Raw genomic sequence first — 15780 nt, 5'->3', positions numbered from 1 at the left:
ATAAGATTTTCTCTGTTACTTAACACTGTTTAGAACCCACCATATTAAAACAATAAAGTTATCTTTAAGTTTAAACCACCAATTCTGTTACGAGTCCCTAAATCTAGAGAAGATGAGAAAAGCTAATATAACATAAATATAGAAAACCACAACAGTCAAATTGGATTTTTTTTTTCTCAGACTGAAGTAAAATTCAGTAAGTTTTCAGGAATAATTTTTGAGACAGAGACAAAGGTGTTAAGCTGGGCAACATTCTGCTCTGGGGTTTATGTTTGATCCCTATCGCAAATTAACTTCACAGAGTGTTACATATTACAGTACATTGTGGGGAAATAAACAAATGCAATCTAAAGTATAGGCAAAGGAAAAGACCACAGTGACATTTTGTTTAATGAAAAAAGGTATACATGGCATATATATAACAACAGTCTCAAACAATTTGAGCCACCGTGCTTTTGCAATGAGGATGGAATAGAGGGTTTAGAAAGTGAGATTTGAGATGTATAATGGGCCAAGTTTCCAAACTATAAGGATTCTAAGATGCTCCAGAAGTTATCAAGAAGTATTAGAAATAATTATTTTGGGGATAGCAAGAGACAACTTGGACAGAAGAGGAGGAAAGTGTTGGGGCACGAGAGTAGTAGTGAAGGGAGGAGGAAAAACATCAAGTCATGGCTTTTAGCATTTCTGGGACTTGCTCAATTCTAACTGACTTGTTGCTTAGGGCAAGTCTGAACCTAGTTTCACGCATCAAATGAAAGGATTACACTAGATGGCCTGAAAAATTGTGTATTTATACACCCAGATAAACATGAATGTTATTTGTAGTCCTTTCTTTTTCTCTTCTTTTCTTTTCTTTTCTTTTCTTTTCTTTTCTTTTCTTTTCTTTTCTTTTTTTTTCTTTTCTTTTCTTTTTTCTTTTCTTTCTTTCTTTCTTTCTTTCTTTCTTTCTTTCTTTCTTTCTTTCTTTCTTAGCTCCTCTTTTTAATATCCTTATTTTCTAGACTTTCAAAGTTGGATTATGGAATAATGACTTCTTTTCTGATCAAAAGCCAAATACATGATTAGAGTGCCTTGGTGGCTCAGTCAGTTGAGCGCTCGACTCTTGATTTGAGCTCAGGTCATGATCCCAGGTTGTGGGATCGAGCCCTGTGTCAGGCTCTGTGCTGAGTGTGGAGCATGCTTAAGATTCTCTCTCTCTCTCTCTCTCTGCCTCTCTCCCTCACTTTCTGTGTCTCTCAAATAAAAAAAAAGACAAATACATGGATACCTGGTCAAACATTCAATTGTGAACTCACAGTTACAAATCTAAGTTCAAGTTTATTTTTAATATGTAATAAATTTGTTAGTAGTCTTCTAATAACTAGAAAGCTTTCCAGATCCTCAGTTGTAAGTTAAAGGATATCTGAACAGAAGGTTTTCTTAAGCAATAACTGAAATTTGTATAAATGTCCAGTGGTAAGCATGATATATTAATATACGTTTTTAAAACAGTAGTATATTTATAATCTTGGCCATTTCCTCCTAATGTTTTGAAAGTTTTTTTCAACATTCTAAGTACTGCCAAATATACTTGATATTAATAAACTTGAACTCATATAAATCAGTAGTATTGGTAATATTTTTTGGTTGTGATTATATAATTACTAAGAGCATCTTTAGCATTTTATATTAAACCTTCTCTTCATGCTTCTAGAAATTTCTGAGATAGTAGTTAAAGAATTGTTCTGGCATCTTATAAAATTTTGTGACATTGAATTAAAAACCAAGAAAAATGATTTTCAAAGTTTTCTTCACTTTTATGTATCAATTTAAAGACTACATTTTTTCCCAGACTTTAGATAGCTTTTTTAAGAAAGAGACTTCCATCTACATCTATGTGAAATGGCAAAGAAATCACTCTGCTTTGTGAGTCCCTGTCCTGCTGTAGAAAGGAAACAGCTGGAGTCCCAGAGAATGTAAAAAGGAGGTGGTTGGCAGGTGTTTAAAAGAAAAAAAAAAGTTGTTTGTTTGTATATTAAAAAAAAAAAAAAGCAAAAACAGTGTATAAATCAAGCTTCTCACCTGGCAATACTGCTCCTTTTCCACAGTCAGTCCTTTAGTGGCACATTACCTTTAAAAATTTCCCCCTAATTTTTTTTATTGTAGTAAAATACACATAACATAAAATTTATCATCTTAATTTTTAAGTGGTATTCAGTGGTATTAAATACATTCATAAAGTTGTGTTACCATTAATCCATATCCAGAACTCTTTTCATTCTGCAAAACTGAAGTACATAGCTATTAAACAATAACTCCTTAATCCCCCTTAATATCCTAAAGCTGTAACATTCTAGTTTGAATTTATACCATCTTAACTTCAAAAGCATCCAAAAACTTTCTCCTTTACAGTTCCACTTCCACCACTTTTGGTTGTTGATATCACAAAATTGCCTTTGTATAAACCTAAACTAATAACTCCTTTAAATGAATTACTATCTTAAATTATGTGGGGAACTAAATGTGGAATTACAAGCCAAAGTAACAATAATACTAGCTTTTAAATTAATAGTTTTAAAATATGTTAGTCTCAAGTCATATAGAAAACAAAAAGTAGAGTTACAAACCGTTGTTACAATAATATTAGCTTTTATACTTTCCCATGTATTTCTCTTTACTGAGATCTTTGTTTTTTCATATGGCTTCGAACTGCTGTCTAGTCTTTTCATTTCAACCTGCAGGACTCCCTTAGGCATTTCTTTCAGGGCAGATCTAATGATAACAAACTCTCTCAACCTGTGTTCATCTGGGACTATCTGAATTTCTCCCCTGAATTTGAAGGACAGTTGACAATATATGATTCTTGGTTAACAGTTTTGTTGTTGTTGTTTTCTTTCACCATTTTGAATATCTCAACCCATTGCCTTCAGGACTTTAAACTTTCTGATAAGAAATCTGCTGGATGTCTTAGTGAGGATTCCTGATATGTGACAAGTTGCTTCTCATTGGCTCCTTTCAAGATTCTCTGTATCTTTTGCTTTTGAAAGTTTGATTATGTGTCTCGGTTTGGGTCTCTGAGTTCCTTGTACTTCAAGTTCATTAAGTTTCTTGGATGTTTATATTCAGGTCAGTTACTGAATTTGGGAAATTTTTAGCCATTGTGTCTTCAAACATGCTCTCTACCTCTTTCTTTTATTCTGTTCCATCCGTGACTCCCATGGTACATGCGTTGGTACATTTGATAGTGTCTCACAAGTCCCTTAGGTTCTGTTCACTTTTCTTCAATCTTTTATTTTTTCTTCTATTCCTCAGACTTGATAATTTCCATTGTCCTGTCTTCACGTTCACTGATTCCTTTATCTACCTACTCAGAAATAGATCTCTCTAGTGAATCCCACTAGTGAATATTTTATTTTGGCTATTGTGCTTTTCAGCTCTAGCATTTCTTCTTGGTGTCTTTTTAGATTTTCTATCTCTTTATTGATATTTCCATTCTGTTTATATACCATTTTCTCTCCTTTTACTTCTTTGAGTATCTTTAAAACAATTATTTGTAAAGTTTTTGCCTAGTAGATCTGCCATGAGGTCTTTTTTTAGGGGTAGTTTTGGTTGATTTATTTATTTTTCCTTTGAATGGGCCATAAACTTTTCTGTTGCTTTGTAAGGCTTGTGATTTCTTTATTTAGAGTTGGACATTGAATCTAATAATTACAGTAATTCTAGAAATTAGATTCTCTTCCCCAAGGTTTGCTGGGGTTTTGTTTTTGCTTTTATTGTTTTTGTTTTTGTATTGATTATTATAGGCTATCTCTGTGCTGAGGGTCACCCTGAGTTACAAACTTAAGGTCTTCTCAGGTCTTTTCTGAGCCTGTGCCTTTCCCGGGACATGTATGTTGACTTTCTAATTTCCTACACATATACAGATGCTTTTGAATGTTCTAGCCTTAAGAAAAAAAAAGCATATCTTAGTCTTTAAGTCTTTAATGGCTCCCAAAAGATGAAATAAAGAAAAATGAAGGCGTTGGGGAGAATAGCAGTCCATGAAATCCCCTGGAGATCACTTAGCTGGTAGGGCAGGGGCTTGCAACAATAGAAGTGCAGCAAAGGATACCCACTTCTTTGCACCTCTGTGATCAGAAGTAATAATCAATGATCAGTGCATAGATACCGATACTTGGAGGTTACTGTCCTGATTGTCCACCCTGGCTCTACAAGCTGTGTGCAGGCTACTCCTGGAACACATGAATAGCTGCCTGCCTCAGAGCCCAGGAGTAGAGAATAGCTGCTACTGTGCTAAAAGCTGATATTGAATAAAATTAACCACAATTTACCATCCAAGTCTTCCCCTGGAAGTTATAAGCCTTCAATAGATGCCAGAATTCCAAAATAATTACATCAGATGGATTCTGCCAGTGCAATCATTTTCTAAGTTGGGAGACAGGTTCCCAGTTCTTCTTACTCCGCCATCTTCCCAGAATCTTCTGGGACTGCCTTTTATCATATCATCTCCACATTTTCACATTTTCTCTTCACTTTAGTAGTTTTCACCAGATTAAGAATTCGAATTTGATGCTAGCTGATATGCCATAGGCCTTGGTCTTTCCTGGGATGGAACTGGATTTTTCTTTATTTGTCATACACAAGGAAGAATTAAAAAATCTGAGCTCTAGGGGAGCCTGGGTGGCTCAGTCAGTTAAGTGTCCAACTTCAGCTCAGGTCATGATCTCACAGTTTGTGAGTTTGAGCCCTGAGTTGGGCTCTGTGCTGACAGCTCAGAGCCTGGAACCTGTTTCAGATTCTGTGTCTCCCTCTCGCTCTCTGCCCCGTCCCTGCTCACACTCTGTCTCTCTCTCTCTCTCTCTCTCTCGTAAGTAATGAAATAAACATTAAAAATTTTTTTTTAAAAATCTGAACCCTGAATCCTGTTTGCATTGTAAATAGCACTTTTTAAACAAGATACATATTCTTAAACCATGTGTAACTGACATATAACTGTGATATATGTGTTAAAATGTTTGCCTGGAAAAAATTGGACAATGTACCTGTCAAACAACTGAGTAGAGGTTTCCTATTTACTCAAATACCATGAATTTAGTTATTCTAAGTTCTATAAGTAAAAATATGCCATTGCACTGCTAGCCTATAGTCAGGGTTTCTTAGTTTTTCCTTCTCAGTGGTCTTTCAAGAGATGGTCAAGAAACACTGAAATTGTATAAATGGAAAATTGCATTTAGTTCTCCTCAGAATATAATCATTCTAGTTTTTAAATCCAAAATGTTTGAATATTTTACAACCTTTTAAAAAACAAGTTCATGAGCATCTGATCTTTTTTTGTAAAAATTCCCGAAACATTATAGAATGACAGAAGTTTATTCTAAACCATATTAGATACTGCAAGCAAAAAAAATTTGGATAATTATATCCTAATTATATAACACTAGCATAATTAGTATACCATTGTGAAAATATAAAATAAATTTGATAATTACATAAATGGAATAAAGATAAGATAAAAAGTGAAGAGACTTAAATAGAATCATTTTAAAATTTAAATTTATATATTTTTTATCATTCACACACTTGAATTAGACTATAATGTTAAGATCCATGATTTTTATGTTGCCACAAAATTCATTTTCCATCTATTCAGAAAATTTGTGAAATTTTTGAAAAAATTAAGGAAAATCTATCTTATAGACAGTGTACATGGAAAAAATGATAGCAATATTAAAATAACCATAAATTTTCAATACTGAGGTTTGGTTGAAAATATTAAAGTTTGCATTAAAAAGAGATGAAAGATTCTGTCCCCCAGTCACATCTAGAGTTGGCTCAGAGTCATAATTATCAAACAGTTAAATACACGGAACAGTCTGCACCTCTTTATTTTCTGTAACACTTGAGCAGTCAGATTCTCACTTTATCCCACTTGGGGATGAAAACTCTTCTATTTTTTACAATGTTTGCTTTAAATAGATGCATAACATCTCACAATAGCAAGTAGCACATTTTCCTATAAATAAAAATCCTGCTACGCTCTCTTAATATTTGTAGTATAAAAGACAATTTCAAAGATTCTTTGTAAAAGTTATGCAAACTGAACTATGTACATTAATGTTTACTATTTGCAGGCTGCCTTAGAGAAAGAATGGCTAGCTTTAGATTCCGCCCGCTTCCCTTCACAAACACTGCTTCTCCCGAACCAGCTGCTCTGGCCAAAGGTAACATGTCATGGAAATCTCTTAATGCTCCATCTTTGTTCGTTTCTTAAGGTTATGCCGTGCTGCAGTGATTAATAATGCAATTTATTGACTTGAAAAACACAATTACTTTTAGAAGCCTCTGACTTCCTCCTCATCCCCAGATGTAATTTTTCATGTAGCTTTTCTTTCGTTTGCTTCTAATTTTTTTCTTTATTTTGGATTTCTTTCAACACTTTATTTCACAGTAGCAAAAAAAAATGATATACTTCAGCTGCATATTTGGCAGCAGACTAAAATCACTAGTTGACAGCACTTTAAAAATACAAAAATATGCATTAAGAGGGCAACAGCTGAAGATTCTCAGTCAGAGGTCAATGGACTGCAATATCTGTTATTTATTTGATAATCTTTGAAGTTTCTGTTTTTTGATATTTTTTAAGATCTTTGCTATTAATCACTCTGTATATGCAAACTGTACCAAAAAAACATATCCCTTACCACTACAATAAAGGACATTTACATGTGTATTACATAAATTTAATTTTATTATAATTTTCAGTTTTTGTATGTGTTTCCCTTGGGAGGCTACTGAATAATATGCATGTAAAGTAATATGATATAAGTGCTAGAATTTTTCCATTTATTTTATACTTAATATACATTATTTTTCTGATAAGTTCTGTGGAACCTTAAAATATGATGATACTTCACTGAATTTACCAAGCCATCCAGCTCAAGCGTGGCTATGTAATGAGAAAGAAAATTTGTTTTCATCAGAACACTCACAGTTTAATAGCAGGTAAGCTAAATTACTCTTTTAGAAGATCAACCCATAACGAGAATACTATACTTATTACAAAAGTGGTAAAATGATGAAAATTAAGTACAAATTTATCTGGTTAGAAGATGGGAAAACAGTGTTAAGTGTAATGATTTTTACAGAGTTTTCAGTAAAAAAAAAAAAAAAGTGTGAGGTAGCTTCATTAAAACAACTACAAAAGTGTCAGTGAAATAATGTCATTAACTGTTGTAAACAACTGAAGTTTAAAATACTATGATATAGGTAGAGATAAGGATTAGAATAAAAATTCCAGGGCTGCATTTCTTTCGACAAAAGGATTGAAATATGCTTCAAGTAATTGAAATGTAAACATTTTAAATTAATGGCAGACTTTTATTACTTTTCAAGATAAAGTTTTTCTGTAACTTAAATAGATTTTATTTCCGAGTTTGAAACAACATAAATAGTTTGTAGTTTTTTAAAACGTGCTGATATTCTTGTGTTGATTCAGTTAGTGTAGTTTTTTCTATCGCCAGACCAGAACACAGAACTTTGTCCTGGACACCTGAATCAAAGATCAGCAGAAAGAGTTCGCTAAAATCTGAAAAAGAAGAAAAAATTTCGAAAGAATGGTATGTGGTATATTTTAAACTAAAATATTAAGAAATTGAGAGACTTTAAAATTTTTAGGATAGACATTTTTCAAGACTTTAAGAATTATTAGTTTTTAAGAAACTATACATCTAGGTTCTTAAATGGAATCTAATTTGTTTTAGTATGATATAATTCAGATATGTGTGTTTGTATATCTATGTATATATAAATATGGTCTGAATATTTGTTTTTCCTTTATGCAATCTATTAATAGGGGCTTTAAGGACATTGCTACTGCTCAGCAAATGTTGAAGAGAGCACAGAAGATGAAATCAAAGAAATTAAGGAAAAAATTAGGTGGGTTGTGAATGCTCTTTGAATAATAATGTGTGTCTGATATTGAAGATAAATTGTCTTAAAATATTCTTTACCAAATCGTATTTAATAACATTTAATAAGAACCAAAATGAAATGTGCAGTTATGAATACGTCTAAGGTAATAATTCTGAAAACTCAACCAAGGAAACTTAGAGAAAATTATGTTATTACGTTAAATGATTTGTTATACACTTAAGTGCTATTTTCACTTTCGCTCTGTTTCTTATCTACTTTCTCATTGATTATTCTATCCATTGTGCACTGAGAATTATGCTGTAATTTGTTTCTAAGTTGGTTCATTTTGACAAATGTTGATTCTAGAGTGTCTGCTTCATGTAGTTATTCCTTTGTTTTTAAATTGCTTGATGATTCAATAAGCTATTTCTATAAGTTTGTTTGTTCCATGAACATTAGCTCTGAAGGCTTCACAACTTGACATTTTGGGAAAGAAGTACAGTGTATATCTTCACAATTATGTAGAACTTGGGAAATGTTCAGTGGCACCCTTTTTTTCTATCCCACTTGATTCTTCAAATCATTCTTTGGATACTTTTGATCATTTTAGTATCATTGCCTAATATGTGGAGTAGTTTATAGGTGTCAGAGCAAGAAACAACACATTATTATGACTTTATAATTAAAACTACTTAAAATTATTAGCATATTGTATGTAACTTTGCATTTACTTATAATTTTATAAATATTTACTCAAGGACTCATAGACTTGATATAAGTAATGTGACCTTTTTTAAAAAAAAACTGGTTTTGAGTTTTTCTCATTCATTAGCTTCTTTTGTAGATTTTAAGAATTTTTGAGATTTTAATGGCAGTGAAATGTTTTTGTAAAAGTACCATCAGTCCTGAGAAAAGCAAAGAATCTATATTTATCTTGTAGTTCTAGCTTATTTAAGTATACAAAGAAGCATTTAGAAGATTAATTTTTATCTTTATTAATTTTCCTATTTATTATTTAAAAATTATTTATTATTTCCTATTTATTATTTAGGTAATACTTAATGATGACTCCTTCTATTTATTATTTTAATCATTAATTCCCTGGTAGAATTCTAAGAAAAATATATATGTATATATTTATATATATTTATATATATATGTGTATATATATATTTATTTATTTATTTATTAATAATAAGAGGTGCCTGGGTAGCTCAGTCAGTTAAGTGGCCAACTTCTGCTCAGGTCATGGTCTCATGGTTTGTGAGTTGGAGCCCTGCATCGGACTCTGTGCTGACAGCTCAGAACCTGGAGCCTACTTCAGATTCTGTATCTCCCTCTCTCTCTCCCCCTCTCTCACTCACACTCTCTCACTTTCTCCTCTGTCTCTCTCAAAAATAAAGGTAAACATTAAACAATAATAATAATAATAATAACCAAGATACTCTTAGTTTCCAAGGAATAGCTGATATTTCTTGGCACAGTATTTTATTGATAGATTTCTGATGATTTATTTTTATATTCCAAAATGTCAACTTTCCATTTTTTGGTGTTTGTTATATTAGTGATATCGTTTATCTTTTTGAGATAGGTGTAGTACTTTTTGTTGTGTGCTAACAGTTTGTAAAGTTTGAAAGATTGAAATTTTAAACATTTTTAAAGAAAATGTAGCGGTGCCTGAATGACTCAGTTGGTTAATTAAGCATCTGCCTTCAACTCAGGTCATGATCTCTGGGTTCCTGAGTTTGAGCCCCACGTCAGGCTCTGTGCTGACAGCTCTGTGCTGACTTGCTTTGTGCCTCCCACAGTCTTGTTTTATAAGCTCCTATTAAGTTCATCAGGACTCAGTGAACACAATACTATAAGGTGGTTCCCAAGGATTAGTAACTCCAAACTCTTAACGATAGTGAGACTTTCTTTCAGTCCTAGGGAAATGGAATCCAGTATAGTAAGTCAGGGTAGTTTGACAAACTTTTTTATTGCTTTGATGTATATATATTTTTTTCATCTTCAGTAGCACCAACAAACATTCTTTAAATAGCTGTTTTGAGAATAATGAATGTTTCTGAAATTCCTGGGGGAAGTTCAGATATTAGAAGTGTCAGAAGTACTATTTCAGCCAATGTTCAACAATTGTTGAACAAATGTTCAATTACTTATGTTCAAGGTCTATTTTTTAAAAGATATTCACAATGTTTGTAATAGTTTCTGATAGTGAAGCTAAGAAAAAATCTATCTTAGTAGAATCTATCTCTGGAAATGTATAGATCTTTCTTGCTCATTCTTATAACTAAGTGATTTTTGTTGATAAAAGCATTTTTAATAAATCAGCATAGTAAATAATATGTTTTAGCAAAAGGTTTAATAAGGAATATATGCTCATACAAAAAACCATTGTGTTAAAGGACAAAAATTAGACGTAATAATTATCAGGCAAAATCAAACATTTTTTATCTGTCACAAGGTGGCATGATAGAGTAACAAATGTAAAAGGACAACCAAACATACAAATTAACAACCTAATTTTAAATTCAACATTTTGCCAGTGTCCATTAAGCATGATCTGTTAGGTAAAGGTCTAAAATGGCAATTGTATAATTTTTATGGATATCATTACTCTAATTGCATGATTATAAACCAAATTGCATTCTTACTACTGAGTTTGTACCCTTGTTAAGCTTTTGTTTTGCTTTTGTTTAATCAAAATATTATTAGATTAATTAAATACAAGTAATTTTTTTCTTTTAAATTTGAATTCCATAATGTACAACTTAATGATGACATTTAAATTCTCCTCATTCTTTTTCTCTACTGCCTCATCACAGCAGATACTCAGAATAGAGATACTCAAGGTAAGATTAAGGATGAAATAATGAACAAGAAAATCAGAGGGATCTTCTCCAATTATAATACTTTAGTCTTCTACTAGATTAATAATGTAGCACTTATGTCATTTTGTATCTGTGAATGAATCGTATAAGATTGTACCTCTGGTTTTCTTCTTACAGAAAAAGAACTTTCTAGTACATTTCCAGTTTACAATTCAATATGTAAAATCCTACTACCTTATTTAAATCTGCCTAAAATAATGGCCATAATTTTAAACTTTTACTAAGAAGTTAAAATGATGCTTTAGATACTTCAATTATATTAAACACTTAAAAATTAATAGTAATTTTCAAATATACATGGATATATATATATATATATATATATATATATATATATATATTACATGGATAACATGCCAACTTGAAAATCATAAGCCACCAGAGGGCAACATTGTCCATAAAACTACGGGAGACTATCCATCTTTGTGGGGGTAGGGAGGGTGGTAGGTGAAACATCAGAGGATAGAAACTTTTAATGAAATGGAATCAATTATGTCCTCCAACCTAACAAAGCTGTAATCCTCAAGGAGTGGGGTATAAATGCACAGGTTATGGAAGCTTTAATTCAAATTTCTACCATGAAAAACCTTAGCACAAGTTGCTCAGTAGCATAATACTTCCCGTTTATATCTTATACGTGTATTTATTAGCCAAGGGATATGAGTCCACAATTTTTGTTTGAAGATGAGAGTGAAAATAGGGCAAAAGGCTGGGGGTCAATTATTCAAAGAAAGTTGCAGATAGGGGAGGAATACCACTGAGTTTGCTGATTAATAAAGAAGCAAGGGGCCAAGGAAACATACAGTGTAGGCAACCATCAGGGGAGAGTCAGTATTAATGACTTCTACTGGGATAAAAGAGGTCATCTGCTTTAAACAGAAAAAGCCAGAAGAGGAGGGGGAGAGGGAAGAGGAATTGATTGGAAGTCAGAGGATGAAATCTAAAATTGTGAAGAGTTATATTTACTTAGTTTGAGTTTGGGTTCTGATTATTGTTATTCCTAGTAAGTTATTGCGGTTTTTCTCATGATGGACATAAGCATGAACCAGTAATGACTGTCTTATCTTTATGGAGTTTTTATTTGTTTGTCTTTTTGTATTTACTGTTGCCTCATGCACAGAAGTAATTTTAGAATTTGGTGATCTGTGTTGGAATTTAGCGAATACGCAGGGAAGGTTAGGGTGTATAACTACCGTGGAAAGCATGATGTGCAAGATGTGAGTTGCTGGTTTACTGAAAACATAAGAGTCAATAACCTAAAAGTAATGAGCTTGACTGGTAGCAAGATTGAGAGGAACAGGGTCAGGGAAGAGAGTAAGTGCTTTGTTTTGATGTGGAACACTTCTCAGAGAGGATAAGTTCTGAGTATAGAGATTTGGGTGGAGAGCCCTTAAAAAGTTTAAAGGCTAAGAATATAAGGACAAAAACACAATGTGGTCTTTCAATATTTATCATATTTATGCATATCACATTTCAAATTTCATTGAGTAAAGAAAGAGTAGGATGAAGCAAAAGAAGTTAATTTAGTTCTAAAGGTAGGGCTACACTAGGGATAAGAATCATCTTGCAGCAGTTTGTAACACCTAGCACAGTGTCAAGTACATAGTAAGCACTCAATAAATACTTGTTCATTTTATTTCAGCGATGAAAATAGCTTGACACTGTGTTGGTAACATGTATTTGTAGTCAAGAATTAAGCCAAGTAGAAAATAAGTTAGACTAACTTTTTAATGTGACTTGAGCAGTCATGGGCTACCACAAAGAGATCAGGTTGCAAAATGATAAGGTAAAGAATGAATGTGAAGGATCAAAAGGGACTAGAATAGATAGAACTGTGACAAAATTAAGTTTATTGATAATTTGTTTTGTTTACTTCAGTGATTTCTAAAAATAATTTATAAGAATTTTGGTCATGTGGTGCCTGGATTAAGCGTCGGACTCTTGATTTTGTCTCAGGTCCTGATCTCACAGTTTGTGGTATCATGCCTGGCGTCAGGCTCTGTGCTGAGCATGCTTGGGATTCCCTCTCTCTTTCTCTGTCCCTCTCCTGCTCGTGCACTCTCTCTCTCTCTCTCTCTCAAAATAAATAAAATAAAAACATTTTGTGATCAAACATTAACTTTGTTGCGCTAGCAAAACAATAATAAAATCCATTTGAATAGTAAGATCCTTGAGGTGAAGACACTCCTTGTTCCCCACCTAATATCATACCTGGCATATGGTAGATATTCAATCAACAACTATTAACTGAATCAGCAGTAAATGAGATAAAAGTCACTAAATACCTTTGTGTGTATGTGTATGACTGGGTATGTATATTATAGTCATTTAAATATATGTTTCTATTTGGGAAGGCAAATTTAAATTAGTAAGTAAATGATGAAATAGTCATCAGACTTAAAACATATTTTACAGCACAGCTGTACTTTGCACATACAAAAAATGGGTAATAACCAGGTTTTTATGTATGAAGTTAACAAGAATAAGATCAACCAGTGAGCTAAGATTAGGACTGTAGAAACTGAAAAGAGATTATATAGGAGATGAAATAATTTTAAGGTTGTTCTAATGCCTAAATAAAGTTATGTTACTTAAATGAGATAATGAAGTGTTGAGTATGGAACCACATACATAATAGAAACTCAACTTACTTATAGGTTTCTTTTAGTATTTTATAAAGATGTATTTAAAATCTATTTCCCAGACATTGGGCAAGCCATACTGGGAGACAAAAGATTTTTAAAACAGCAACATAGACTTGCCATTGATGACCTCAGAGGGTAGATTTAAATGTACAAAATTGATTTTATGATGCAAGAAAAAGGTTTCACAAGCTGAACTCTTTATAATAAGTTTGTACCCTAGCTTATTTTTTGAGGGTATTTTTTGAGGGTAAGAGTAGTGTCTTATTTCACAGTGGTATTTCCAGGGGCTATCAAAATCAAGTGATTTTTCCCCCCATCTAGAATACTGTTTCTTGCTTCTTTATTATCCCTTTGAAATTTGAATTAATGTAAGTTTTAAATAAATTAAAGGTTGCAATCAGAATGTTTTAAAATGAAAGGATATTGAAAATATAGCACTGTCGGGGCGCCTGGGTGGCGCAGTCGGTTAAGCGTCCGGCTTCAGCCAGGTCACAATCTCGCGGTCTGTGAGTTCGAGCCCCGCGTCAGGCTCTGGGCTGATGGCTCAGAGCCTGGAGCCTGTTTTCGATTCTATGTCTCCCTCTCTCTCTACCCCTCCCCCATTCATGCTCTGTCTCTCTCTGTCCCAAAAATAAATAAACGTTGAAAAAAAAAATTAAAAAAAAAAAAAAAAAAGAAAATATAGCACTGTTTATGCACCCTTGTAGAGTAAAATTTTTTTTTTTAGTAAATTGAGCTAGACAACTTTTCTAGATATTTTTGTATGTATTCTTTAATCTTGATAATAATATGAGGAAAGTGCTATTTTTTTCTCTGTTTTACATATTAAGAAATCAAGTCATGGAGAGATTATTTGCCCAAAGGAGTACCAAAGAATTTATAAAAGATCTACAGCTATTATTCTGTGTGCTATATAAATAAAATGGGTAAAATGAAGCCAATTATGGACCATCAATTAATATCATCTTATTCTATGGAGGATTTAAGATCTTTTCTGAGAATAGAATTGCCAAGTTGGAAATATTATTCTTATTTATGTTGTGGTTATATGTTTACTAGCCAGCATTTGTTGAGCACTGACACTTTGCAGACATGAGTCTTGATGCTTTACATACATTATTTCATTAGTTCTTGCAGTAGTATTTCAAAGTTAATATTATTTCTCTTGGGTAGAGAAGTGAAGGAGAGAGGGCAATTTGCCCAGAGTCACACAACTAGTAAAAATTAGGTCTCGGGTCTAATCCAGTTCTGTCGAATTGTAATGTCTTTGCTCAGGACGCACATAGATGAAATGGAATAGCAAGAACAGGAGAACATGTAGAAAGATCAGTAGGTTATAAGGTATCATACAGAACATAAGCCCATGGTAATCTGTCTTCCCTGACTGACTAATGCTCCTTTTGACATGTCAGCATGGTTTTTCATAAATGACTTAAACAATATATAATATGTTTTATTAAATACAGAGGTACCATTTTTTAAAAATCTGTTATTCTTATTTCTAATTTATGTTGAATTCATATAGACACACCCAACTCTTACAATACCTTAGGTCACATATAATTATGAGACATGCCCAAATATTGACTAATATTTTCCCTAATCTTGAGAAATATAATCTCTGTGAACCATGGAAATCATTCTTATTAGTATGGGTAATTATTGCTAAAAGACTAATGGAAATCTTCAGTTTCCACATGCTTGAAAAATAACTCTACAACTATTATTCTGTTTTTCTAATAATATTCTAAAAATATGCTATCTTAGCATTTAATTGAAGTATGCAGTTTGAGCTTTACACTATTTAAAATCATATTTTTCTATTTAGCATATTCAATGTTACTGCATTAGATATTAATTAAAGATTTTAAGTTATCCTTTTGCAAGATGATGTAAGATATTAAGAAATGTATGCTGCCCTTAAATGTGGTTTTATGTTAACCTACTTGAAATGCATAAATTTCCATTCTTTATTCTACTCCATTGCTTACACCACTATTTTCTTTTCTCACAGTTCTTCAATAAGCAAAAAGTACAACTGCACCAAATCTCCAATTTACATTCCATAGAATCATTCATTACCAGTAAATTATAGGGCCCTATATTTACAATCATCCCATTTATTTTGTAAAATTAATAGATTTAGAGTGCTCTTGGCTATAAAATGTATATAGAATTTCCATAAATTCTTTGTTATGTAAATATAATACATTAGGACAAAAGCAAAACCGTTATTTTATCCATAAAATTAATGAAATGATCTTTGTCTCTCCTATCAATTGTCTTGCTTACATCTCCTTTCTCCCAGGTCCTCATATGTAGAGGAGAGAATAGTAGGGTATATGGCCTTT

At 32.4% G+C, this 15780-nt stretch overlaps 1 protein-coding gene across 3 annotated transcripts in view; it reads left to right on the top strand.

Annotated features, from left to right (window-relative positions):
* The window catches only part of LRRIQ1 (leucine rich repeats and IQ motif containing 1), a 230869-nt gene that overhangs the window by 117694 nt on the left and 97395 nt on the right, over positions 1–15780 (top strand). For 2 of the 3 annotated variants that reach the window (XM_086712713.1, XM_086712711.1), the window contains exons 19-23: positions 6114–6203; positions 6863–6984; positions 7503–7598; positions 7835–7917; positions 10719–10745. In XM_086712713.1, the coding sequence (XP_086568839.1) occupies positions 6114–6203; positions 6863–6984; positions 7503–7598; positions 7835–7917; positions 10719–10745 (418 nt within the window). The remainder of the gene's footprint in view (positions 1–6113; positions 6204–6862; positions 6985–7502; positions 7599–7834; positions 7918–10718; positions 10746–15780) is intronic. The other variant, XM_086712712.1, reaches the window with a different exon arrangement.

This window comes from Puma concolor, chromosome B4 (genome assembly GCF_028749965.1).
Source record: "Puma concolor isolate L17-30 chromosome B4, mPumCon1.1.hap2, whole genome shotgun sequence".
NCBI lineage: Eukaryota > Metazoa > Chordata > Mammalia > Carnivora > Felidae > Puma > Puma concolor.
Note: the sequence above shows the minus strand (reverse complement) of the source record. Positions and strands in the feature narration are given on the sequence as shown.